The sequence below is a fragment of the Hyaena hyaena genome, unplaced genomic scaffold (assembly GCF_003009895.1).
Source record: "Hyaena hyaena isolate Hyena2069 unplaced genomic scaffold, ASM300989v1 scaffold_958, whole genome shotgun sequence".
Taxonomy (NCBI): domain Eukaryota; kingdom Metazoa; phylum Chordata; class Mammalia; order Carnivora; family Hyaenidae; genus Hyaena; species Hyaena hyaena.
The window spans coordinates 440,918-468,899 of record NW_024081594.1 but is presented as its reverse complement, the minus strand read 5'-3'; the positions used below and the strand labels follow the sequence as shown (position 1 = coordinate 468,899).

The 27,982-nt window shown below is 36.8% G+C and overlaps 2 protein-coding genes across 2 annotated transcripts in view; one reads left to right on the top strand and one right to left on the bottom strand.

The window, feature by feature from the left end:
- The first annotated feature begins 615 nt into the window (after positions 1-615).
- Positions 616-19,840, top strand: TTC14 (tetratricopeptide repeat domain 14). Its single transcript, XM_039221199.1, has 12 exons — positions 616-918; positions 1,409-1,533; positions 1,633-1,832; positions 2,759-2,843; positions 3,006-3,135; positions 3,410-3,565; positions 3,938-4,009; positions 4,404-4,523; positions 4,627-4,749; positions 14,038-14,155; positions 15,082-15,191; positions 16,033-19,840. Exons 1-12 carry the CDS (start codon positions 758-760, stop codon positions 16,940-16,942), a joined length of 2,310 nt encoding a protein of 769 aa, XP_039077130.1. The 5' UTR covers positions 616-757; the 3' UTR covers positions 16,943-19,840.
- Positions 19,841-20,060: 220 nt separating this feature from the next.
- Positions 20,061-27,982, bottom strand: part of CCDC39 (coiled-coil domain containing 39) — a 49,456-nt gene continuing 41,534 nt past the window's right edge. The window contains exons 15-20 of the mRNA XM_039221198.1: positions 23,326-23,485; positions 22,797-22,903; positions 22,161-22,301; positions 21,831-22,010; positions 21,605-21,690; positions 20,061-20,220 (exon numbers count right to left, since the gene is read on the bottom strand). Of these exons, the coding sequence (XP_039077129.1) occupies positions 20,061-20,220; positions 21,605-21,690; positions 21,831-22,010; positions 22,161-22,301; positions 22,797-22,903; positions 23,326-23,485 (834 nt within the window). The remainder of the gene's footprint in view (positions 20,221-21,604; positions 21,691-21,830; positions 22,011-22,160; positions 22,302-22,796; positions 22,904-23,325; positions 23,486-27,982) is intronic.

The following is a 27,982-nucleotide window of genomic DNA, read 5'->3' as shown; positions in this document are numbered from 1 at the left end:
TTGACTTTAATGTACATAACACTGCAAAGTAAATCTAATGAGCACTAAATCTTTAGAAATCACTTAAAGAAATAAAAGAGAAATGTATGTATGCATATGCCTACAGACATTAAAGCCATTCTGATTTTAAGCTAACTCTAAAATCGACACAGTGAATGGAGTATGGATGGAGAACACAACTCCAGTACTTAATAAATGCTAGTGTCCTTCCTTTCTTCTGGCCTTAGACTACCAGAACTCTCCCAGAGCACTCACTCTAACGTGGTTGTGTGTGAGACGTAGAGAAGGGCTTATGCCACGAATACTCTGGAGGAAGAACCTTTGTAACTCGTATGGGGTTCTCACCTTAGCAATGGCACTTAAAATCGCCTCAATAAGTAGGAAGGTTTATTATTATTTAGAGTCAGGTCCATTTCAACGTAATAACATCACAAAACTTCTGAAAAACTTTCTTAAACAGCACTACCTCGGAGGCGCAGACCGCCCTTAGTTCAGGATATGCTTAGCCCAGTGCTGCCGGCTTCCGTAGTCTCGCCCCATTTCGCGAGACCGAAGCTGAGCTCCTCCGCGCCGCCGCTTGGGGCGAACAGGAACACTTCCGGCAGGCAACTGGTTAAGAGTGATGTGCGCTTCCGGCGGCTTCCCGGCTGTTTCCTCAGCCACAGGGGCCGCCAGGCTGAAGTGGTGAGCGCAGAACGGCGTGGGGGCGGGGGGCGCCTAGCAGCCCACCTGTCATTGGGTCCAGCAGTCTTTAGCCATGGACCGGGACCTTCTGCGGCAGTCACTGAATTACCACGGGCCGTCATTGCTCTCCCTTCTCCGAAGCGAACAGCAGGACAATCCGCACTTCCGGAGTCTCCTGGGGTCAACAGCAGAGCCGGCCCGGGGCCCGCCGCCCCAGCAGCAGTTACAGGGCAGGTAATGGTCCGGCGCCGCCGCTGCGAGACGGGGGAGGGGACGCAGGTCAGGGCCCCACTACCGCCGCCGGGTGGCTGAGTCCTGGAGAAGCAGAGCAGCGGCCGCGAGCATGTGAGGATTGCCGCGCTGGTGCCGAGGGCTGGATGGAGGAGGGTCCGCGCTCCGGGTGTGAGGGAAACGCGGGATGTGGAGCGAACTTTTCTCCCTGTACTGCCTAGCAGAGGCACGGAGTCTTCATCCAAAATCCCTTGGGCTTTCGTTTACCCGGAGCTGCGGGCGTTACTTTTTAACATTCCCCGCCCCCCATCTACTGGCTGGCGAATGAGGGAATCCCTGGTTAAAACTTTTTCGCAGAGGAAGTGCGGCCCAGAGCTTAGGAGGAATCCTATTGGGCAAGGAAAGCCAAGGGCATAAGCTTGGACTTGCTAACAAAGGCTTTACCCATAAACCAGTTTTCATAAATTTTGTTGGTTTTTTTTTTTTTTTGAAGAAAAGAGAAGAGAGTTGACAACATTGAAATACAAAAATTCATTTCCAAAAAGGCGGATTTGCTTTTTGCACTTTCCTGGAAAGCAGATGCACCTGCAACTTCTGACGTCAATGAAGACAATGAAGGTGAGCTTTGTTAATAATTTGATTGCGGTTTGGGTTGTTTTAATGGCATTTGAGAAACAAACACAAAGCTGTTGTAATTTCGTAAAATTTTTTTTTCAGACGGTTATGCAATTATGCCACCTTTAGAGCAGTTCATGGAGATCCCTAGCGTGGACCGGAGAGAGCTGTTTTTCCGAGATATTGAGCGTGGTGATATAGTGATTGGAAGAATTAGTTCCATTCGGGAATTTGGGTTTTTTATGGTGTTGATTTGTTTAGGCAGTGGCATCATGAGAGATATATCCCACTTAGAAATCACAGTAAGTTACTTTTCAGTTATTTAATTGCTTCTGTTTTTGATAAGAGTCATCGCAGTGCAAGAATTGTGTCTTTGCTTCCAGTTATGCTTAAGTGTACCCTGCTGACATATTTTCGAGGAATAAATATTGGAGAAAAAATACTCTTTCTTTTTGAAAGAGCGGTGATATAGTTACTTCCATAGTTTCCTCCATTTATGGTTTGGGGGGTATATCTGGTCCCTTTGGTTGGCAGGAGTAGGTTCCTTCTTTAAATGCGCAAAGAGATATTAGTGGATGTGGTGAGATTGAGTGGTATCACAGGCTTATTTCTTTTAGCTGAACATGTTCCTAATTATTTAGTATTTGGCACTAGATCCTTGCATGTGGATAATTTAGAAACAAATTTCTTTTATTTTTAAGGTAGGTAAATGTAAATGATTTGTAGTTATAATAAGATACTTTGCCCAAGATGAATTGTCTTGAATTTGAAATAATGTGTCAATTTAAAAGGTTTGGTATTTGCTGCCTGTCAGTGTAGACGATAGGGGAAGAAAAGCAGAAGGTATCACAGACTGGATAACAGACATAAACTTTGGAGAATTTGCACTTAGTTTTCACTGGAATTCTCATACTTTCTCAACAGTTTTAGTTTTGTTTTTAACAGGCACAAAATATCTGTGTGTTTCATAGTCCCTACTTATATTTGGTTCCTTGAACGAATTGCAAATTTCATGAGATTTTAGTTTTTGAACTGAACCAGAGATCTTCTTGTTCTGTGTGCACAGAAGTTGCTTATAATTAAAATCCTTATTTAAATTTAGATTTTAAAGTGTTGGTTTTTTAATGTTCATGTCAACTATTAGCTCATTGTACTGAACAACTAGGATAAAAGATATTTTTCACCAAAGAATGGAATGTCTGGTATTTTAAAATACTTCTCATTGCAGGCTCTTTGTCCATTAAGAGATGTACCTTCTCACAGTAACCACGGGGATCCTTTATCATATTACCAAACTGGTGACATTATTCGAGGTGATCAGTTTCATCCTATTAATAAAAAAGTAACAGTTGTCAGATTTTTGTTTATATTAATTTTGAAAATCTATCTAATGAGAGAAGAGTTTGGAAAAATATATGTGTTTTTATGTTAGTTTGCATTTTTTTAATCAGCTTAGTTTCTTTATTTTTTTTAAGCTGGAATCAAAGATATTGACAGATACCATGAAAAGCTTGCAGTGTCTCTATATAGTTCATCTCTTCCACCACATCTGTCTGGTATCAAATTAGGTGTAATTAGTTCTGAAGAGCTACCTTTGTACTACAGGTAATTTATCCACATTATTTCAACAAATTAATTGCAAAAGTTGCTTGATTTAAAATAGCAAATTGTGTCCAACTTGTGACAGCAAAGTAGAAAATTAATTTCTTGTATTTCAAAATATGCTCATTTTTATAACCCTTAAGTAAAAGAAACCAAAATAATATTACCACACCTTCATGTAAAAAAATGATATGAGTATTTCTTTAATAGAAGTGGAACATGCCAATTATGTTAGTCATTTTTATGTTTTTGTTTATGTGTGTTTTGTTTTTTTAAGGAAAAGTGTTGAACTAAATAGCAATTCTTTGGAATCTTATGAAAATATCATGCAGAGTTCCTTGGGATTTGCTAATCCAGGAGTAGTTGAATTCCTTCTGGGAAAACTAGGAATAGATGAATCTAATCCACCATCTTTAATGCGAGGCTTACAGAGGTATAGTAAGTTAGTTCTTATTCTTTTAAGTGGTGAATAAATGGTGCTGAGATCAAAAGCTATATAACCAAGGAACATATTTGACTATTCTAAGCCGCTATGAGTAAACTAGATGATCCCATCTCCTTCCGGAATGGAGTCTGTTGTGATTATATGTGTAGAGAACGATGCAGAAGTTTTATAAGAATTTTAGGTTAAAAATACTGTTTAACAATATAGTCATTCTTGAGAGTTTCAGAACATTGTTTTGTACATGGAATACAGATCTCTTGCCTGTAATTTACTTTTTCAGTATTGAAGTTTTATCTGTCATAGTGAAGTATTGTTACCAAAAAAAAAGTATACAGTTTGACTTTTGTTTTCTTTGAATAGCAAAAATTTCTCTGAAGATGATTTTGCTTCTGCATTAAGAAAGAAACAGTCTGCATCTTGGGCTTTAAAATGGTATGAAACTTTATCTTTCCAACAATTGCATTGTCTAGTATAAAGGTTAGGATAAGGCAGGCATTTTTAAGTCCTTATTAATACCAAATTTGTTTAGAAATGAATTAGAATGATACGTTTTTGACATTAACTTTTATATAGGTGTGAATGGTGTTGTAAGCTTAACAGAAGTAAGTTTTAACCAACATTTTCCATGTTTTCAAAAGAGTATATTGATATGGATTTCATAAATATTTGTTATGAACTTATCAAAAGGCAGAATACTGTCTGTGTATTGAGAGCATTGCAGACTAAATATTAGCCAAATTAGATTTGTTTTAAAAGTTTATCTGTGCTAACATTATGTTTAGATATTCTGAAAAATGCATGTGATGGTTTACAAATGTCTTTTTAGTGTGAAGATTGGAGTTGACTATTTTAAGGTTGGACGCCATGTAGATGCAATGAATGAGTATAATAAGGCTCTGGAAATAGACAAACAAAATGTGGAAGCTTTGGTAGCTCGTGGAGCATTGTAAGTGGATCTTGGCTTTTAAGGAATATTTATAAGGTAAATGAATATAAGATTTACTAATAGTTCACAAGATAAATTCCTCTAATTTATTTCATATCTCTAGATACGCAACAAAAGGAAGTCTGAACAAAGCAATAGAAGATTTTGAGCTTGCATTGGAAAACTGTCCAACTCATAGGAATGCAAGAAAATACCTCTGCCAGACACTTGTAGAAAGAGGAGGGCAGTAAGTATCAGATTTTTAAAAATATTAAGTAGAGATCTAATATTCAACCAACTACTATAAAATCTTAAACTTAAGGAAGTAGCATCTTTAACTCATTAATTCAGAACACTCCTAATTTTAATTTTGATTGAAAATGATTTTTAAATATAGTCCTTTTTAAACTTTTTAGTCTTTTTTTTCCCCTCATTACTGAGGTTCTTTATGATAGGAAGTTGAAGATATTTTAGTGTCTTGAGTTCATTGTTTTGAATATTCTCATTACGTAGAAATGTAAATGAAAGACCCAAAAATTAGGTTAAGTATTCTTTCTTGTACACACACAAGAAGTTTTTGTTTTAATAGAGAGGAATTTGATTTCTAATTCATTTCATCATTCTAGCAGTATAATGCCAGAAGTATGAGTTGCTATTCAGGTTATTGCTCTGCTCTGTGCACTAAAATCCACAAACTCAGGTTAAATGGAAGAGCAAGTCATTAAGAACAAACCCTATTAACTTGTTACTATCCTGAGATGCTGGTATACTACTTGGCATTGTTGTATCATAAATATATATGATAACATGAATGACTAATAGGTTAGGCTAATTTATAAAATGTTGTGAAGAAACATAATATTCCAGTATAAATATTTTTGGTAATACCCTACTTCAGTAACTAAAAACCAATTTGTTATTAATACCATCTTTTTGCAACTAATTTTTTAAATAGAATTACTACTTTTCTGTTTCGTGAATTTGCCTAATTAATCCAGTTTTATGGTCATTCCATAATTCTAAATTAAGAGTTTTATAATATTTGTTTTCAACTTCAAGGACTTCTTTTGGACCCAAGTGACTGGATCACCTTCTTACTTTCTTATTAGGGAGATAACTACTTAGATATGGTTATCTTACTACCCACATATAGGTGTTCAGCTGAGGGGATGGTAACACCATGTATATGTTATCCAAGCCAAAAATGTTGATAGTCTTCAGCTGGTCCTTTATTGCCCAAATCCAGAGATACAGAATTGATCCCATTGAAACCTTTGGGTTTTTGTGTTTTGTTTTTTTTCGTTTCACAGTATTTACTTTTTTATGCTTTTGAAAAACTGAAAATACTTTGCAAATCCTTTCTGCTTTGTATCCAAAGTTGTATCCAACTTTCTAATTCTGATTTTTCATAGTGTAGATATATGTAATCTAGTACTTCTTTCTATAGCCTGGTTGAGATGCACATATATATGTTGGTATTTCCAACTTCATCAGTGAATATTCTAGGAAAAATTTTCATAAACTACTGAAAAAGCCAATGTATGTAATTCTTTTTTTTTTTTTTAATTTTATTCATTCAGTTCTTCCTTCATTCATTTATATTGAGACAGAGAAAGAATCCCAAGCAGGCCCTGAGCTGTTAGCACACAGAGCCTAATGCGGGGCTTGATCCCAAGAACCTTGGGTTCGTGGCCTGAGCCAAAATCAGGAGTCGGACTCGTAAATTTTTTTTTTTTTATTCATACACTTTGCTTTTTTTTCTTTCCTAGTTTATTGTCAGGTTGGATTCCATATAAAACCCAGTGCTCCTCTTAACAAGTGCCCTCTTCCATGACCATCACCCCCCTTCCCTTCTCCTCCACCCCCATCAGCCCTCAGTTTGTTTTCAGCATTCAGGTCTCATGGTTTGCCTCCCTCCCTCTCCCCAACTATTTTTCCCTTTCTCCTCCCCATGATCCTCCATTAAATTTCTCCTAATCCTCCTATAAGTGAAAGCATATGGTATCTGTCCTTTTCTGTCTGACTTAATTCACTCACCATAACACCCTCAAGTTCCATCCATATTCCTACAAATGGCCTGATTTCATTCTTTCTCATGCCATGTAGTATTGCATTGTATAAATATACCACATCTTCTTGGTCCATTCATCAGTTGATGGACACTTAGGCTCTTCCATGTTTTGGCTATTGTTGAGAGTGTTGCTGTGAACATTGGGGTCCATGTGCCCCTATGCATCAATACTCCTGTACCCCTTGGGTAAATTCTTAGCAGTGCTACTGCTGGGTCATAGGCAAGTTCTATTGTTAATTTTTTAAGGAACCTCAACACTGTTTTCCAAGGGGCTGCACCAGTTTACATTCCCACCAACAGTATAGGAGGGTGCCCATTTCTCCACATCTTCACCAGCATCTAGAGTCTCCTGATTTGTTCGTTTTAGCCACTCTGACTGGCGTGAGGTGGTATCTCAGTGTGGTTTTGATTTGTATTTCCCTGATGAGGAGAGATGTTGAGCATCGTTTCATGTGTCTGTTGGCCATCTGGATGTCCTCTTTGGAGAAGTGTCTGTTCATGTCTTCTGCCCATTTCTTCACTGGATTATTTGTTTTTTGAGTCTGGAGTTTGGTGAGTTCTCAAAGATTTTGGGTACTAGCCCTTTATCTAATATGCCATTTGCAACTATCTTTTCCCATTCCGTCGGTTGCCGGTTAGTTTTATTGATCGTTTTCTTTGCTGTGCAGAAGCTTTTTATCTTGATGAGGTACCAGTAGTTCATTTTTACTCTTGATTCCCTTGCCTTTGGAGATGTGTCAAATAAGAAGTTGCTGTAATTGAGGTCAAGGAGGTTGTTTCCTGCTTTCTCCTCTAGGGTTCTGATAGTTTCCTGTCTTACATTCAGGTCCTTTATTAATTTTGAGTTTATTTTTGTCTGTGGTGTAAGAGAGTGATCCAGTTTCATTCTTCATGTTACTGTCCAGTTCTCCCAGCACCATCTGTTAAAGAGGCTGTCTTTTTTCCATTGGATACTCTTTCCCGCTTTGTCAAAGGTTAATTGGCTGTACATTTGTGGGTCCAATTCCAAGTTCTCAATTCTGTTCCATTGGTCAGTGTGTCTGTTTTAGTGCCAATACCATACTGTCTTGATGATTACAGCTTTTAGTAGAGGCTAAAGTCTGGGATGGTGATGCCTCCCATTTTGGTTTTCTTCTTCAGTATTACTTTGGCTATTCAGGGTCTTTTGTGGTTCCAAACAAATTTTAGGATAGTTGTTCTAGGTTTGAGAAGAATGCTGGTGCAATTTTGATGGGATTGCACTGAATGTGTAGATTACTTTGGGTAGTAATGACACCTTAACAATGTTTATTCTTCCGATCCATAAGCATGGGATGTTTTTCCATTTCTTTGTGTCTTCTTCAATTTTTCATAAGTGTTCTATAGTTTTCGTCATACAGATCTCTTGTATCTTTGGTCAGGTTTATTCCTAGGTATTGTTTCCTGTGCAGTTGTGAATGGGATCAGTTTCTTGATTTCTCTTTCTGTTGGCTTCATTATTGCTGTATAAAAATGCAAATGATTTCTGTACATTGATTTTGTACCCTGCAACTTTGCTGAATTTATGGATCAGTTCCAGTAGGCTTCTCCTGGAGTCTGTCAGGTTTTCTATGTAGATTATCATGTCATCTGCGAAAAGTGAAAGTTTGACTTCTTTGCCAATTCTGATGCCTTTGATTTCCTTCTGTTGTCTGATTGCTGATGCTAGGACTTCCAGCACTGTGTTAAACAACAGTGGTGAGAGTGGACATCCCTGTGGTGGTCCTGATCTCAGGGGGACAGCTCTCAGTTTTTCCCTATTGAGGATGTTAGCTGAGGGCTTCTCCTAGATGGCCTTTGATGATGTTAAAGTAAGTTCCTACTATCCCGACTTTCTCAAGCATCTTGTTGAGGATTTTTGCATCCGTATTCATCAAGGATACTGGCCTGTAGTTCCCTTTTTTTGCTGGGTCTCTGTCTGGCTTGGGAATCAAAGTGATGCTGGCTTTGTAAAATGAGTCCAGAAGTTTTCCTTCTGTTTCTATTTTTTCAGAATAGCTTGAGAAGAATGGGTATTAACTCTGATTTAAATGTCTGGTAGAATTCCCCAGGGAAGCCCTCAGGTCCAGGGCTTTTATTTGTTGGGAGATTTTTGATAACTGATTCAATTTCTTCACTATTTATGGGTCTGTTCAGATTTTCTGTCTCTTCCCGTGTGAATTTTGCTACTGTGTGTGTGTTTAGGGACTTGTCCATTACTTCTAAGTTCAGTTTGTTGGCATATCGTTTTTCACAGATTTCCCTGATAACTGCTTGTATTTCTGAGGGATTGGTTGTAATAAGTCCATTTTCATTCATGATTTTGTCTGTTTGAGTGTTCTGTCTTGTCTTTTTGAGAAGCCTGGCTAGAGGTTTGTCGATTTTATTGTTTCAAAAACCAATTCTTGTTTCATTGATCTGTTCAACTGGTTTTTTGGGATTCTATATTATTTATTTCTGCTCTGATTTTTATTATTTCTCTTCTTCTGCTGGTTGTGGGGTGCTCTTTTTGTTCTCCCTCTAGTTCCTTTAGTGCGTTGTTAGATTTTTACTTGCACTTTTTCTAATTTCTCGAAATAGGCCTGGAGTGCAATGTACTTTCCTCTTAGGACTGCCTTTGCTGCATCCTGTAGAGTTTGGATTGTTGTATTTTCATTTTCGTTTGTTTCCATATATTTTTTAATTTCTTCTCTAATTGCCTGATTGGCCCATTCATTCTTTAGTAGCGTGTTCTTTAACTTCCATGTTTTTGGAGTTTTTCTAGACTTCTTCTTGTGATTGATTTCAAGTTTCATAACATTGTGACCTGAAAGTGTGCATAGTATGATCTCAATTCTTTTATATTTATTGAGGGCCGCTTTATGTCCCAGTATGTGATCTGTCTTGGAGAATGTGCCATGCGCACTTGAGAAGGAAGTGAATTCCATGGCCTCAGTATGTAGAGTTCTAAATACATGTCAGATCCATCTGGTCCAATGTGTCATTCAAGTCCATTGTGTGTCTTCAGTGATTTTTCTCTCTAGTTGATGTATCCATTGCTGTAAGTGGAGTATTAAAGTCCCCTGTTATTAGCACATTCTTATCTATAAGATTGTTTCTGTTTGTGATTGTTTTATATATTTAGGTGCTTCCATATTGGGTGCATAGACATTTATAATTGTTAGCTCTTCCTGATGGATAGACCCTGTAATTATTATATAATGCCCTTCTTCATCCCTTGTTACTGCCTTTACTTTAAAATCCAGTTTTTCTGATAAGAGTATGGCTAGTCCAGCTTTCTTTTGACTTCCAATAGCATGTATATATTTCTCTATCCCCTTACTTTCAATCTGAAGGTGTCCTCAGGTCTAAAATGAGTCTATTATAGACAGCAAATAGATGGATTTTTTTTTAATCCATTATGCCACCCTGTGTCTTTTGATTGGAGCATTCAGCCCATATACATTCAGTGTTATTGAAAAATATGGGTTTAGAGTCATTGTGTTCTTTGTATGATTCATGCTTGTGGTGGTGTCTCTGGTACCTTGCATTCCTTGCAACATTTCCCTCATAGAGTCCCCCTCAGGCTTTCTTGTAGGGCTGGTTTAGTGGTGACAAATTCTTTCAATTTTTGTTTATTTGGGAAGACTTTTATCTCTTTCTATTCTGAATGACAGGCTTGCTGGATAGAGGATTCTTAGCTGCGTATTTTTTTCTGTTCATCACATTGAAGATTTCCTGCTCTTCTTTTCTGGCCTGCCAAGATTCAGCAGATAGGTCTGCAACTGCTCTGATAGGTCTCCCTTTGTATGTTAATGGCCCTTTTATCCCTCCCTGGTTGCTTTCAGAATTCTCTCTTTGTCCTTCTATTTTGCCAGTCTCACTATGATATGTCATGCAGATCAATTCAATTTACGTCTGAGGGGAGTTCTCTGTGCCTCTTGGATTTTAATGTCTGTTTCCTTCCCTAGATTGGGAAAGTTCTCAGCTATAATTTGTTCAAGTACTCCTCAGCGCTTTTCTCTTTTCCTCTTCTGAAATTCCTGTGATAGGGATATTGATATGGATATTGTTCCCTTTGATTGTATCACTCAAGTCTCAAACTCTCCTTTCGTATTCCTGGATCAGTTTATCTCTCTTTTTCTTGGCTTCCTCTTTTTCTATAATTGTGACTTCTAATTCACCTATTGCCCTCTCTGCCTCTTCAGTCTGTGAATTGGACACCTCCACTTTATTATGCACCTCATTTATAGCAGTTTTTAATTCATCACCACTATTTTTAAGCTCCATACTCTTTGTAGCAATAGCTTCTCTCATGTCTTCTATGCTTTTTTCAAGCCCAGCAATTAATTTTATAACTATTCTAAATTCTTGTTCAGTTATGTTGCTTATATGTGTTTTGAGCAGCTCTTTAGCTGCCATTTCTTCCTGGAATTTCTTTAGAGGAGAGTTCTTCCATCTCATCATTTTGACTATCTTTCTTTCTCTTGTTAGTGATTTTTTGGGGGTTTGTTTTGTTTTGTTTTTTAGTGTTTGTTTATTTCTGAGAGAGAGAGAGAGACACACAGAATCTGAAGCAGACTCTAGGATCTGAGCTAGCCGTCAGCACAGAGCCTGACATGGGGCTCAAACCCACGAACTGTGAGATCATGACCTGAGCTGAAGTCAGTTGCTTAACTGTCTGAGCCACCCAGGCGCCTCTGTCTCTTGTTAGTTTTAAAAGCTTGTTATGCACTCTGCACCTGTGAGTACTGCTATATTAAGGAAGGCTTATTGACTTTCTGGGGCCTATGTGTTCAGGAAGTGTTCTTTTAATGTTGTCTCCTGTTCTCTCGTTGTTTGGTTATTTTATTTCCCTACTTGTAGTGGTATTGGGGACTCTCCACCATGTGTACTTAGTCTTGTTTCTTGAGGTAGCCCTGGAAGAGAAATCATACAAACACACAGGGAACAAAGGCATGCAGACGTATGGACAAATCCAACAAATGAGCAAACTGAAAGGGAATAAGAAGATAAGAAGAAGGGAAAAAAAACCCAAAAAACAGGACAGTCTAAAAGTATAAAACCAAAGTTCCTAGCTACAAATAGAGAGCAGGGTGTATGCAGTGCTGATGGAAGAGCATACACAGAGAAATGTTAAGTGTGGGGAGAAAGCGAAATTGGACAATGACCAGGCAGAGACTAAGTGGCTTAATTCTAAGAAAGAGGAAAATATGGTAGGAGGCAAGGAAAAAGAAATGAGGATAGTGTTACTCAGAGAAACTATATAGTCTGATTACTCCAGAGAAAGAGAGAGAGAAAGGTAGTGGTGGAGGTGTAGAATATACATCTAGAGAATAGATTAAATGTGACTGTTTAAGCAAACCAATGACCAGTCCAGCAGAGGGGAGGGATACAAATGAGACAAGGGAAAATATATCTGAATAAAAAGAATTGAATTAGAATTAATCTATAATTAATCACAGCAGTGCATCCATGTAGATCTTGCCCCAGGCTCCGGTTAAAAAAAAAAAGGGGGGGCGCCTGGGTGGCTTAGTCAGTTAAGCGTCCGACTTTCGCTTGGGTCGTGATCTCGCGGTTCGTGGGTTTGAGCCCCGCGTCGGGCTCTGTGCTGACTGCCAGCTCAGAGCCTGGAGCCTGTTTCAGTCTGTGACTCCCTCTCTTTCTGACCCTCCCCTGCTCACGCTGTCTCTCTCTCTCTCTCCTAGAAATAAATAAAACATTAAAAAAAAAAAAATTTATAAAAAAAAAAAAAAACAACTCTCTAGCGGGGATGGGCATGGTTTGGTGTAGGCAGGTGTTAGCCTCCACTGCAGTCCCCGCCAGCCACTCCCTGAGGTCCCACCTTGGTGGTTGTGGGGAGCAAAATGCCGGTGCCCCAGTTCCCTCTGGAACCAAGTGCCATAAATCACTCCCTTGGGTCCGGTCTCCTTGTGCCTTGGGTGCAGCCTAGTTAGGCCATGTTCTGTGTCCCAAACCACACCTCGTTTCCAGGTCCTTGTTCACTTGCTTTATTGATACTGCCTAAAACACAGTCTCACAGGTCAGCTGCCTCCCTGCCACCAGGGGTTGAGCTGGGGGAGTGGCGGTGCAGTCTCAGGTGGGCCACTGCCGAGGTCGAGCAGGGGGAGCAGCGATGCGACCTCAGGTGGGCTGCTTCCCGCTGCTGGGGTTGTGGGAGGCGGAGGGGCAGGGGGGTGTCAAGCTGGGGGAGCAGCAGAGCTGTTTCTCCTGGCGCCACCTGGGACCCAGGGCATCCAGTTCAAAGCATCCCAGCTAGAACTAAGAACACTCTCCGTCCGAGCCAAGGTTTTTCTTTTCTCCAGGGACAGTTCTATGAGCATTTTCAGCCGCTCGTTCTTTTCCCCTCACCAGGGCTCCCTCCCACCATATCTCCGGTCCTGGCCAGCTTTTATCTTCCCCAGTCCCACTCACATACTTATGAGGTTGCCTTCCCAGTGTACTCTCTTTTTCTTCCCAAACTCCTGCGGCTTAGTGTCTTATAGCTTCAGGCCTTCTCTGTTTGAGAGATGGGGGCTAGCAAAATGCACCGAGCTCTCTGCTTCTCTGCCATCTTGCCTCCCTCTCCCCTTAAAATTTTTTTTTTTAATGTTTGTTTATTTTTGAGAGAGAAACAGAATGCAGGCTGGGGAGGGGCAGAGAGAGAGGGAGACACAGAATCCAAAGCAGGTTTCAGGCTCTGAGCTGTCTGCACAGAGCCCAGTGTGATACTTGAACCCACGAGACATATCTCATATCTAATGACCTGAGCCGAAGTCAGACACCCAACTGATTGAGCCACCCAGGTGCCCCCAACCTATGTAATCTATGCTAAATCTCAAGACTATCCTAAATTTACTGAAGACATTGGCTGATGATGTTTTTTCATGTATCAGACTAAAATCCCAATGCTGGACTTTCAGTATAGCTTTAGTTACCAGTAATGGATTCCTCTCTTTTTTCTGTTTTTTTTTTTCTTAATTGATAATATAACATTACATTAGGTTCAGGTGTACAACATAATGATTTGGTATTTGTATATATTGCAAAGCGATCACCACAATGTTTGGTTAGCATCCATCATCATACATAGTTACAATTTTTTTTTCTTGTAAGAACTTATTAAGATCTACTCCCAACAGTATTCAAATATGTAGTACAGTATTATTAACTGTAGTCACTAGGGTGTACATTACATCCCCTGGACTTTTAACTGGAAGATTGTACATTTTGACCACCTCCACCCATTTTGCCAACCCCACCCCCTGCCCCCAGCCCAATAATGTTCTCTGTATCTGAGTTGATTTTTTGTTCTATGTGGTCTTTTTACCAAAGAAATAGTAAAAAGTACATGATTTAAGTACTGGTCAGTTTGGAAAATGATTTGCTAAAAACGTTTTTCTTTAAGTTTTTTCATAAGCCTCTGACCTGTATGAATATTTTTTTGTTTTGTTTTTGAAAAAAGCTAAACCTTTATTTCAAATTTAGGTTAGAAGAAGAAGAAAAGTTTTTAAATGCTGAAAGTTACTATAAGAAAGCTTTGGCTTTGGATGAGACTTTTAAAGATGCAGAGGATGCTTTGCAGAAGCTTCATAAATATATGCAGGTGATTCTTTATTTCCTCTTAGAAATTTAGTGATATTTGAAAGTAATACCAAAACTTAACTTTCTTCTAGGGAAAACTATTCTAGATTACTTAGTTAATCTTTTTAGATACAGCTTTTCCTAATTGGATTTAACATTGTTTCATAGTGCTTCTTCCTTTTTGTTGGTACTCAAAAGTAAAAATAGCCCTATGAGAAAATTCCTACTACCTACTTGTGGTATGTGGTTTTGGGAATTGTCCTTGTAGTGCGCTTTCTTCATAGTTACAAATTCAGTGTTGTTGCTATAATTGAGTTAATTATAAAAACCTCTTTGAGAAATATTTTAAACTATCTTTTCCTGTAATACTGATGATAATGTTTTCTCATGCATTTTCTTCTGAATTGGACCATTGCTGCTGTGTCTGTGACATCTGGTGCTGCTCATCCCCATCCTCAAACTGGAAAATGATTTCTTATGTAATCATGCATCCAACTGGGCTGTGCTATTTTTAAATGGTTTGTATTTGAACATGGTGATACCCCTCAATTCACCTCAATGGAATTTATTTGAATTTTATTTATAAAATTTGTGTCCTAAATTTCTTAATTTTTTTTAAATTAATTTTTCACGTATTATATATTTTATTTTTTTCCCTTTCTTGCACTCTGGGTCATGGGTACCAATGCAATGGCTTCCCCTTTTTTCATGGACTACCAACTGCAATATGGTCCTCAATGCTGTTCTGGCTCTTCCAATGATTAATGCCAAACACATGTATGATTAATTTTTATATGTTAAAAATATTTCATTAATGCTGGATATATGGTGATTTGGGTATACCCCATTTGATTTCCGGCTTGGGGGTGGGTGGTCTTTTGAAAACTTGGTTTTATGTATTCTGCTATTTTTAACGTGTGGTTTTTTCCGATATCTGGGTTCTAAAAGAAATCTTTGGAATTAAGAGAAAAACAAGCTGAAAAGGAAGAAAAGCAGAAAACAAAGAAAATAGAAACAAGTGCAGAAAAGTTGCGTAAGCTCTTAAAAGAGGAGAAAAGGTAAACTATAACATTCAGTATTTTTTAACTTAAAGCAACTGCTGAGTTGAACCACAGTGCCATATGGAGGTAAAGTAAGTAAAAAAAAAAAAAAAAAAAAAAAAATGTTGAGTCATAATAAGTGATACTTTGTAAGTATATATACCACAAGTTTTTCTGTGAAAGAAATTAAGGAAAGTGGCATCTAAAGGTAGAATTCCGTAAAAAAAAAAAAAATTAGGATTAAAATCTATAATAAGTTTTAATTATTTGTGTTTTAGAGAGAAATGTTTTAGAACTAGAGCAATGGTTCTCAACTGGGGGCAGCTTTAACCTACCCACCCCCTTCCCGCAGATACATTTTGGTCATCATAACTGTGGAGTAGTACTAGCATATAATGGCTAGAGGTCTGGGATGGCTGCTGAACATCCTGCAGTGATGTTGTTGGATACTCCCCACCATCATCCTACTTTCCCAACAAATTATTATTCAGCTGAAAATACCAATAGTGTTGAGGTGAAGAAACCTCATATATTACAGCTAGCCAGATGTAAAATTTCAGTTCTCTTCTTTATGTGTTCAGACGGGCTTAAGTTTTTTAGATAATGTTGGAAATGTGACTGTCTTCAGAAATGATGGATTTACATTCAGTGACAACTGTCTACACAGTATTTTTTCCCAAAGTCATGCCTTCTGGTAAAATTGGACCTTGTAGTAACTAAGATTATTACAATAATTGCTTATCTAAGCCATAGATTTTAGGAAACTTTTAAGGAGAACAAAATAGAACTAAAATCTTTATAAATAATTAAGAAACATATTTGTACTTAATATATCTGATGGGTTAACTATGTTTTTTAGGCTAAAGAAGAAAAGAAGAAAATCAACTTCTTCTTCAAGTGTCTCTTCTGCTGATGAATCTGGTTCTTCATCATCATCTTCCTCCTCCTCTGGTCACAAAAGGCATAAGAAACATAGGAGGAACCGTTCAGAGTCTTCTCGAAGCTCCAGAAGGCATTTAGCTAATAAGGCATCCTCAAGTCAGATAGATCAGAATAGGAAAGATGAGTTCTTCCCAGTTCCAACCAATACTTTAGCATCTTTTCTTAACCAAAAGCAAGAAGTGGAAAAACTACTGGAAAAGCAGGACAGGTTACCATATCAAAAGAAACAGGTAAAAGAGAAAGATAGATGCCCTGTCTCTTCATCTTCAGTTGAAATTCCGGATGATTTTGGAGGTAGGTCTGAAGATCCAAGAGATTTTTATACTCAGGCAAGTAGTAGCAAAACCGAAAAACCATATAAATCAGAAAAACATTTCTCCAGTAGAAGAGATTCCTCAGAGTCCTTTTATAGGAATTCAGAGGACAAGGTGAAAACTTACGGTTACAGAAGATTTGAAAAAGATACAGAGGGAAGAAAAGAGCATTGTAGAAGGTGGGAGCCAGGTTCCGTGAGGCACTCCACTTCACCAGCCAGCTCATACTACTCTTATAAATCAGTTGAAAAATATAAAAAATATCCTTATTCTGGATCACGTGATTTTGGTAGGCATGAACAAAGATACCAATTAAATAAAAATCAAGGAGAATATGATATAGAGGATAATTACGAGGAGGACATTAAAACAGAGGTTCCAGAAGCAGATGAACTAAATAGCAAAGAGCAGTCAGAAAGTGGAGTTAAAAAAAATTTACCTCAAAATTTACTCAATATATTTAATCAGATAGCTGCATTTGAAAAAGAAAAAGGAAATAAGCCAAAAAATTAATATGCCAATGGAATTAGCACTGTTACACAAAAGGCTGTTAATGAGAGTTTTGGGTCTTGTAGTCCAGTGCAGAAATGTCTGCTCCAAAAGCTATTTTATTTGTAGAGATTGCAGAAAGCAAATGCTTTTCAGCTATTCTCAAAGTATTTTTGTTTCAGTTGTGGGTGTCCTTCTCACAGCTTGATTTTTAGGCTTTTCATGTGTATTTCATGTGTACAGTATTTCTTACTGTGATGATTTAAACTTCACCTAAAGATAATTCTCAAAGTGTTGCTTCTTCACTGTATTAAAGTGTATGAGAATTTCTTGGGTCCATCTTATCCTGCTGTTTGAAAGAAAATTAAATTTGTTCATTGAACACTTGGATTGTTTTCTTCAAAAATTATTTATGGTATTTTCTGTTAAACTCTTTTCCCTCAGCTTTTGAAAGATATCTACAGTATTTGGTTGTTCCTTACATACTTTTTTTCACTGATCATTTATTTGAGTACAATTTCTGTATAACTTCTAAGATTATACATAGATTGTCTTGCCTAAACAACCTCTGAAGCTTGACTTAATTAAAAATGGTGTGTGCACCAGCTTAGGAATAAAGCCATGAAAATTGAATAGGAGCCCATTTTGCTTATTTCTCTCACTCTTTTTTTTTTTTAACCTTATTAGCAGGTTAAGAGATTTCTTAAGTATTGGCAAGACACTTAGAGACTATGTTCCAGGCAAGAATACATCAGAATAAAAAAGAATCCTTTTAGCAAAAACAGCAGTGGCAATAGAAGCACACTGTAAGTCTGCTTTTCTCCTAAGGGTAAGAAAATTCAGAAACTGTCCTAGTACTGCATGTGTTCAGCTGGGAAGGCACTGGGCATGTTTTAAATTAGCCTAGAACTGGCCTGCATGTCTTCTTTTCTTAATCTCTCTCTCTTGATGCTTCCCTTCATGCCACCTTTCATAGGTCTGAATAAATGACTAGGTCAACAAACCCTGGTTTTACTCCGATTAAATTCTAGCAACTAGAGCTGAAGAAGTGACTTGGATCTAAAGATCCTCCCAAATTTGAAAACAGATTTGGAAATAGAGGATTCATTTATAATGGTCTTTAGAATCTTTCCAATTTCAGATTCTAGACACTATAAATGACAATAGACCTTCAATGCTATCATTCTAAGTCACTCTTACTAAGTATGTACTGTTTGTGGCCTCCAGACTTCAGCATTGGGAGCCTAATGAAAAAGCTAAAGTTTGTTTTGCAGTTGAACAGAGAAAAACTGGTCAAAAATCATAGTTGATAGCAGTAGAAAGGTCACTCAGACATTCATCTTTGTACCAAAAAGCTCATCTTAAAAGAGTCTGTGGCTCTTTCTGTGTAGCTCCTATAACTTCTGTACAGTCTTACATAGTGGTTTTTGTTAAGCATGAAAACTATATTAACATAGTCTTTGACCTTTAAGAATTGCTAGTACATCTTTCGTATTTTACTTATGCCATTTTATGTACTATAATCTCAGTATCACTGTGAACCCGCATTGTAATTGTCCAAGGTGTCTTTGTGGCTTAATGTTACATTCAGGATTGTGCGGTTCCTATGTGTTAGGCCCTGTACATTTTGTATATATTATTTATTTCAGTAAACTTGTAAGTAACTTACTGTCTCAGTATAACAAATAAGGAAAGAAGTACAGAGAAGTAACTTTCCCAAGATCACAGAGCTAGTAAGACAATCCCTGCCTCCTTAGAAGATAGTGTTTAATATTGAAATGCAAGTTGTAAGTAATTTACAAAGTAATAGAGGACAGAGAATAAGAGCTAGTGAACATACAAAGTGACCATAAAATTAACCCGGTTTTAGAGCTCATAAATCTCATGCATTTAGAACTATGTTTTACAAAAAAATATTATTCATCAGACTTGGCTATACTGTTTCCTGGCTATTTCTAAAAATAATAATAAAATATTCAAATAATGATCAGGAAAAACAGGTTTATTGCCACTACTACCTTTCAAAAGGAACTGCAAATGACACTTTTAAACAATGACAACTGTCATAAATACTTCCAAGGTTTGAAGGAGAAACACTGTCCATTAAAATACATAGATTCTAATACATTTATATAAAAGCCAGTTTTATGACAATCATAATCCACATTCTGTTCTAAGAGTACAGAAGTGTTGGGCACATGTTATATAGTAAAGTACAAATTGAATAACTAATTCTAAATCTGGTGGGACACCTCCACTAAATTTGTGGAATTCTTATTGCAAATCAAATCACCCCTAGCTCTCTTTGTTTACTAAATCAAGAAAATCTTAGGGGAAAAAAGTCTTAAAATACATTCTTATTCTTTATGCTTGGTTGTATCTTGAGAGTAAAATGTTTAATGTGTTTGACTTCTTTCAAGATCAGAGTTGAGTAATTTCTAGGAAATTAGACTGCATTTTTATTGACACAGTGCTCTTTTCCTATTCATTGTTTTCTTTGGGGGGGTGCGGACGGTGGGGAATGCTATATTTCTTTTGGTTAAGTTTTAGAATCATATCAAAAGAAGACGCTAACAGACTTCTCCCCCAGAAGTCCAAAAACCTGTTTCTTTGAATAAAGAAAATTTAATTTCAGGATTTTTTAGGGTAAGTGAGAATTTTAGTGTTATAAACTATTCATAGACAGTGAATCTTCATAAATGGCCAGAAAGATTGTGTTACATTAGAATTGAGTGTAGTTTCGTGGCTAGCGTGAAATAATGAAGTAAACTATTTACTAATGTAATATCAAAAGAACAGTGAAAAACATAATTTTCTCTATATGCTTATAGAACATGTGGCCTTGTTAAGAATCTGCTATTGCTGCTTTCCTTTGAAGAAAAAAGTATGGCAAAAGCTAAGAAAATTAAATGTTTCTTTGACGTATTTGGACCTAAATTGCTTGACTTTTTTTTTTTTTTTTAACCATCAGCTTTCACATCTTTCACTGGATAAAACTTTTGTCTAGTCATTACGTATTTCTAAACACGATTTCAGTAGGCCTCGATCATAACATTACACAGCACCCAAAAGCATAGGGGAGAGTCATTATTTTAAAAGATTTTTTTGTGTTTACAGCTTCTATAAAAGAGATTAAAAATGTTTATTTGCGGCCCTTTTTGTTTTTACCGTTACTGGAGATATTGGTAGCACTTGTTGGCCTATTACTTCCGTTGCTAGTTCCTGGAGAAGAGTCTGGGAAGTTCAGCTCTAATACTTTAACTGAAGTCTGAGAAGCAGAAGTACTCGTACTTCTGGATGATCTAGAGAGGGAAAAAAAAGCAAAATTTTAATTTAGTAGAGACCCTCTCACTAGTAGCAAATGATACCATAATCCCCCAAGAAAATAAAGAGATCAGAAAGTATATATATTCTTAATAGTACTACTAAATTTTAAAAGCATAACCCTTAAAAGAATTAAAGAAAAAAGGTAAGAATATAGAGTTTCAACTAGTTCAACAAATCTGAAAAAAATATTTTCAACTATAATCATTTTAGAAGTGGAACCATTAAGCATTAAAAGTTTTGCAACAATCATTAAGTGTGAAAGATAAAAGAAGAGAGCCATGGGAATTTGGGTGCTGGCAAGAATAACTATAATAATAGGTTATGTAATTTAAGATAAGAAAATGAGAGCCCTATTGACAGGATAAAGGGGGGGGGTCATTTGAAAAGCATAACTATAGAATTCTGAAATGCTAAGTTTTAAAAATATGAAAGTACAGCAATGTTCAGGTGACTGCTTCCCATGTTTAGAAACAGTTTTGTTTTACTTAAACATAATGTTTTCTGATGTTCCCTTTTTCTGAAAACTCTATGGGGACTAATGAAAAGCAAATAGCTACTGAGTGTAGGAGATTAGAAATTTTAAAATTAGGATTATCATTAATTTCATTTTGTCAGCAAAGTACAAGAGTGTTGGTTAAACATCTATCTACCTGATAGAATTCTGGATAAAACTAAACTGCCAAAGTAAAGAATCATTTTCTTGTTGGAAAATCAGCAAAAACAAAGTATAATTCTGACTACTTAAAAATGTATAATGTGGTTTTAATTATAAAAATCATACTCCAGGGGCGCCTGGGTGGCTTAGTCGGTTAAGCGTCCGACTTTCGCCTAGGTCATGATCTCGCGGTTCGTGGGTTCGGGCCCCGCATCGGGCTCTGTGCTGACTGCCAGCTCAGAGCCTGGAGCCTGTTTCAGTCTGTGACTCCCTCTCTCTCTGACCCTTCCCTGCTCACACTGTCTCTCTCTCTCTCTCTCTCTCTCTCCCCCCTAGAAATAAATAAAAAAACATTTAAAAAAAAAAATCATACTCCATATGTTTGTACATATAAGTTGCCTTTTTGTGGTTTAAAAAATTCTCCCACTCAGGGTTGACAATGCAAGATGTAACCTGCAGAATTTCATTCTGTTATCATACCGAAGTAGCTGGTAGTCCCAAAGCACTCCATTGCTCTAATAGGAACTGACATCAGACAGAAATCAGAAGGAAAGAGTCTTACTCTGCTGGCTTTTTCTGCATATGTGACACTGACCTAGAAAGGTGGGTAACGGTAAGGACAGCAAGGGCAGTTCCAATGGCTCTGTCTCTGTTTGCACAGGATAGAGGGTTATTAATGAGATGGTTTCTAACCATCCACTTACCTTGCTGATAACAGTGAAGTCTGTGAAGTAGATCTAGAACTCTGGCGACTGCCTTTCCTACCAGCGGTAGGTAGTTCTAAACCATTCTGGAAGAATAGTCAACAGCAATCATTAGTACCATTGCATTTTCAGAAGAGTATTTTTAGACTTCACTTTACGATAAGTGCCAGAAACTTTATTTCATGAAGTATTCAAAAAACATTTTTAACTAGAAGGTGGTTATTACCTGCTGAAAATATGTTTGAAGGATAATACGGATGTCAGCATTTTCTTCTGTGACATTGACTAGCATTTCATCAATGGTCTTGTGGAACTGTTTCACTTCACGAAGTTTGATGTCTTGTTCTTCTAGTGTTTCATCTTTTGTGTCTTTCAAAAGTCGGATTTCCTTGGTGAGTTTTGCACACTGTTGGTCAATAGTAGTCAATTATTATTTAAACCTGTTTTCCAGAACTTAATATATTTTGATGGATGGATGAAGGAAGATCTGGAGTTACCATTTGGAACTCCAAAAAATACAAATATGACAGGTCAGTTTTTAAAAAGACAGCAATACCTGTTTAGTTACTCTCTCTAATTTTGGCTTCTGCTCTTCGGTTTCTCGATTTAGCTGTGATGAAAAAGCCTGCTTCTCTGATAATTTTTCTTGGACGTTATTTGTTAAATGTTCTATAACTTCTAAAGTATTTTCCATGCTCTGCAGAAAATAAAGTGTTAACGTACTTACTGGTTAGAATCAATAACTTACAACTTGCCAATTTTCAAGTATTCATTTAATTTAAAATTCATTTATTTTATATAAAGCTTGCTTACCAAGCACATTGTTTTCTCTTTCAGTAATGTGGTTTACTAACTGTTCTACCAGATTATTTTTATCTTTCAAATTTTATTTAAGTAGCAATCTTTAAGGTGATCTTTAAGGAATTAAACGAAATAAAAATTTATTAAAGTTAAGAGATAACCAGCTATAAATTCATCAGCTAATTAATTAATCATTATCAGCAGTCCTTCCTGTGCTTAGTATTGTGATTTTAATTAATTTATTTAATTCTTTGGTCACTTTTTTCTCATTTAAATGAGACTTTTACTCTCTAAAATAATTGTCTTCTTTGTACAAGATAACGAGACAGCTCTAATAATAATGACAGTTAACTTTTACTAAGGACTTATTACCAAAGCCTGTAGAATTTACCTGGATATCTTCCTGTAGTTCCCTGATTTGTCTTTGTTTGTATCTGTATTTTTCATCAATAGCTCTTTTTTTTTCTTCTAGTTGGATTTTTAGTTCATACTCATCACCTAGAATTAGAGAAATCTTAGTTTAAATTTTTAACATAATTGTGTAGAAAGCAAGCTTCAAGTATTCTATACATTAAACTTCTAACATTTTTTGTAATAGGTTAAATTCTTTGTCTACTTAGTGAAAAACAATTTGGTCATGTAGTAGCCATTCTTGTTTTGTCAACATAGAGCAGCCAATGTGCTGCAATTTTCTTCACATTTGAAATTCCCTAGAGAAGTGATATTGAGTATCACCAGAACTAATAATGGAAATAACACCTTAGCCCTTATTTTAAAGGGGGGAGGTGATTAGTTTTTATGACTCCATCAAAGATGGTACATTTTTGTTTTCCTTGCCTCACAATGTTCCTCTTTTTAAAATAAATAGCTAAAACTTTAACTGCATATATTCATAAAAAATTTTAGTAACTCCCACATACTAGATGGAGTCACTTTTTTAAAAGACTGTTTGTAATTGTTGTTGCAACTTCTCAGCACTTGCAAGGTGTTTCCTAGAGCATAGATTTCTTTTTCAGCTTTGTTGATCTTAGCATCCAAACTGTCACCTTCCCTTTGAAGTTCTTCTTTTTCTTGAGCAGCCTATGAAATACAAAATAGAACTGACTAAATAAAATTATTTATTATGGGGGAGAATGTCTGTTTTCAGGGCAAGAAATAGTTTACTCACAATACCAATTTACCTTGGGGCCTACAAGCAGCATCAAGCATTTATTTCTTGTACTTGATATAGAGTAGAAGACTAAATCCCCAAGACCTTTGAAATATAGCACATAGGATACAAACTGTGATGGAAGTGTAGCAACTAACCAAAGTTTACATTAAAGACTTTACACAAAAATTACCAGAAAGTTAACCAGGTATAAACTTTAGTGAGAAGAGATAGGGTTAACTTGGAGGTGGCTTCAGACTAGATATTCAATTAGGAGTATGTATGTTTCTAGCCCGAAAGAGGTTTAGGAATACTTTCTCATTTTAAGTCTTAGGGATAAAAGTGGTAAGCAAGGTACACTTAGGAAAGTAAATGCTTATTATTTCCAACCCAGGATTTCAACATCTTTTAACAGTTAAGTAACACTAAAATCTGAGCACTCACTCCAACAGCACATACTAAAATCAGAAATAGAAAAAGTTAGCATGACACTTGCATAAGAATAACGTGCAAATTTGTGAAGCACTCCATATTTTTAAAAGAAACACTGCATGATTCTACTTACATGAAGTGCCTACTATAGTCAGATTCACAGACAGAAGGTAGCATGATGGTTGCCAGGGGTTGAGGGGAGGGGAAAATGGTGACTCTGTTTAATGGGTAGAGAGTTTTAGTTTGGGAAGATGAAAAAATTCTGGAGATGGATGTTGGTGTTGTTTGCACAACAGTGGGAATGTACCTAATACCACTGAACTGCACATTTAAAAATTGTTAAAACGGCCAATTATATGTATATTTTACCACATTTTAAAAATTAGAGAAAGATAATTGCTAAATGTGGCTGGGGGGAAATGCAGTCTATAAATTGCTGAAAAACAAAAATTCCTCAGTAGTGGACATACTCAGTAACTTTTTCCAGCTTAACTCTGTCACTGGGCTAGGGTGTCTAGAGTTGAATCCAAAAAGTTTCAAGAATCTCTCTCATTAAAGGTTGACAGGGATAGTTTGTGCATGTGTGCGTGTGCCAAAAGACATCTTTAATCAAAATCAACTAATAATTTGTTAATTTGTTCAATCCCTAGGTATGTGTATTTAAACCAGAAAGTGGTCATTTAAAAAATGATTGGTAATTCTTTAACTCATAACATTTTCACTTGTATTTATTATGCTTCAAAATATGTTACACATATTTTTGTAGTAAATAGTACATATTAAAAAATATAGCTTAGCAAAAAAAAGTCTTAGATAAATTGTAATCCCTGTACATTGAATATAGAATTGGCAAGATTTTTATTTGAAAAATACTGTAGTGGGATAAAGCTAGAATGAATCAAAACAGCTAGGTTTTAGCTGTAGGATTTCTCACAAGTGAGTTAAATTAACATTTAATAATTATTTAATCTTAAATAATTCACTTTTCTTCTCCAAGTTCAGTTTCTTTGTCAAACAAAGGGGCAGAATTTGTACATTTATATATATTTCCTGATCTAATTCCATATACACCTTAAACTTCTAAAAACTCCATGATCCTACTTGGTTCTAAATCAGAGATTAGAGGCAACAGCCAATGTGACCAGGTCCAGGAGCGGTATTGCCGGTGGTAGGAAGGCCAGCAGTGGTTCGCTGTGACTCCATCTCTCACAGACCCGCCAGCTGGCTGCCAGCCAGCCAGCCATCCTGCTGACCAGACTGTGGGACAGGGCTCGGGCAAAGATGCAGTCTATGCCACCACCGCTCTTACAAGGTATCGTCTCCTTTAGGAAAGATGATCACTTTATCTCTCCTTCCATTCTGAATGTCAACCTTGCTATATAAAGCATTTTTGCTACCAAAATCAAACAAGAAGAAATAGAAAATTTGAATTGGCCCATAACCAGCAAAGAAATTCAATCAGTTATCCATAATCTCCCAACAAATAAGAGTCCTTGGTCAGATGACTTCCCAGCGGAATTATACCAGATATTTAAAGAAGACCAATTCTCCTCAAACATTTCCCAAAAATAGAAATGGAAAAACAGCTTCCAAACTCATTTTATGAAGCCAGCACTACCTTGATTCCAAAACCAAAGACCCCACTGAAAACGAGAATTACAGGCCAATATGCCTGATGAAACTGGATGCAAAACTTATCAAGAGATACCAGCAAATTGAGTTCAACACTGTATCAAAAGAATTCTCTGCCATCATCAAGTCGGATTTATTCCTGGGCTGCAAGGCTGGTTCAATGTTCACCAATTAAGTGAAACATCACATTAATAAAAGAAAGGATAAGAACCATATGATCCTTTCAGTGGGTTCAGACAGAAGATTTGACAATATACACCATCACTTCTTGATAAAAACCCTCCAGAAAGTAGGGATACAAGGAACATACCCAAACATCATAAAAGCCGTATATAAAAGGCCCACAGCTAGTATCCTCCCCAGTGGAGAAAAACTGAGAGCTTTCTTCCTAAGATCAGGAATGTCCACTCTTCACCACTAGTGCTCAGCATAGTACTGGAAGTCCAGGCCTCAGCACTTAAACAACAAAAAGAAGTAAAAAGCATCCACATTAGCAAGGAAGGAAACTTTCACTCTTTTGCAGGTGACACAATACATGAAAAACTCATAACACTCCACCCCAAAACTGCTAGAATTGATACATGAATTCAGCAACTTCACAGGGTATACAATCAATGTACAGAAATCACTTTCATTTCCATATGCCAATAATGAGGCAGCAGAAAGAGATATCAAGGCGTCAATCCCACTGACAAGTACACCAAAACCCACAAGATACATACGTATAAAACTAACCAAAGAGGTAAAAGATACATACCGTGGAAACTACAGATTTCTGAAAGAAATTGAAGACACAAAGAAATGGAAAAACATTACATACTTGTGGATTGGAAGAACAAATACGATTAAAATATCGAAACCACCCAGCACAATAAACACTTTCAATGCAGTCCCTATCAAAATAGCACGAGCATTCTTCACAGAGCTAGAATAAGCAATCCCAAAATGTTAAAAAAAAAAAAAAAAAATCAGATTAGAGAATATATACCTTTTACCATAAATTAAAAATTTGATATTAGAATGAATTTTTTTATTCTTTCAGCATTTTAAAGCATGTTCTAGTAATTTCATTTTCTAATAGTTTCATTAAATTGTGGTCAGATTTGAGCTGTTTCCTTGACTATGTAAGACACATGGAGTTTAGTTACAAAGAAATAAAGTTTCATTTTAATATATCTGGCACAAGTGAAGTGTTAAGAGTAAAACATTTAAATATGCTACACAATGAAACATGGAATAACGTGGCAAGCTGTGGACCATGGAGTGGATGGAAAGTGAAGAATGGCATTAGGAAATTGGAACGGTAACTGATCATCTCAATTCATCTTATATACCCTTTATAGTGACATTTATCTAGCAACTTCACTGTGAACAGAAAACATATACTCTTAAAAAATGTGCCTGTTTTCCTGAAAAGTGGATGCATTATCACCACCATCACAGCAATAAAAATAATGACAGCTAATTTACTGAGGACTCCTTTTACTCCAGACACTGTTTAAGGACTTTACACATATTTCTTCATTTACTTCTCACGATAAAATTAATAATATCCTTATTTTGCAAGTGAGAGAACTAAGCCCCTCAAATGATTAAATAACTTATTCAAGATCATTTACTTAATGAAAGAACCAAAATATAGACAGAGGCACTCTTAACACCAGTGCGTTTAGGTGACTCATCACAGCCCTTGTTACAAGCAAACAACTGGAATTGCAACATCTACCTGCTTCTCAACACTGAACAGAGTAGAGCCTAGCCTTCACCCCTCAGGAATTTTCAGAACGGGAGAAGAGGAAAGTCTCATTAGTATAGGGCAAAAGCCTCAAGTAATACAGACTGATGAGTAGTTACAAGAGTGGTTTGATAGCTGGGACTCCTTTCTCATAAAGGTGGGATTTGCTGAGGTAGAGTGGCAGGCATTATCCTACTCCGTGCCTGTGTTAAGGGCACACTCAAAGAAGGGCTATAGAAGGAAACTTGGAAGATTAAGTACAAGTCAAAGGAAAGGGAACATCCATCCACAAGGGCCATCCTCTATAAAGGTGTGAATTGGGAGATGTCCCCATTCCTATCAGTGTATGATAGAGGAAAAATGAATTAAAGTTAAATTTTCCACTCTCTTTTAGTGTCTTGAGTAACTTCCCAGGCCTCTGTGTAAAGTAAATCACACCTGTTCAGGGTATTTTCTACATGGGGAAGATGTATATAGCACTACTCAGAAAGGAAATGCATCCAATTCCTGATCACTTCTCCATATCTCCTTATGGGTTACTAGGTAAAGATAACCATGAAATGGCAGACAACTCTCAAACATCAGAACAGAGCAGATTCACCTGACCTGTCTGTCTCACATCTAACAT

Bases quoted from the DNA above. Each gene is read 5' to 3' on its own strand.
- TTC14 (XM_039221199.1), top strand. From the start codon at position 758: ATGGACCGGGACCTTCTGCGGCAGTCACTGAATTACCACGGGCCGTCA. The intron at 2,844-3,005 runs GTGATCAGTTTC...ATTTTTTTTAAG, and splicing joins AACTGGTGACATTATTCGAG to CTGGAATCAAAGATATTGAC. The intron at 15,192-16,032 runs GTAAACTATAAC...TATGTTTTTTAG, and splicing joins CTCTTAAAAGAGGAGAAAAG to GCTAAAGAAGAAAAGAAGAA.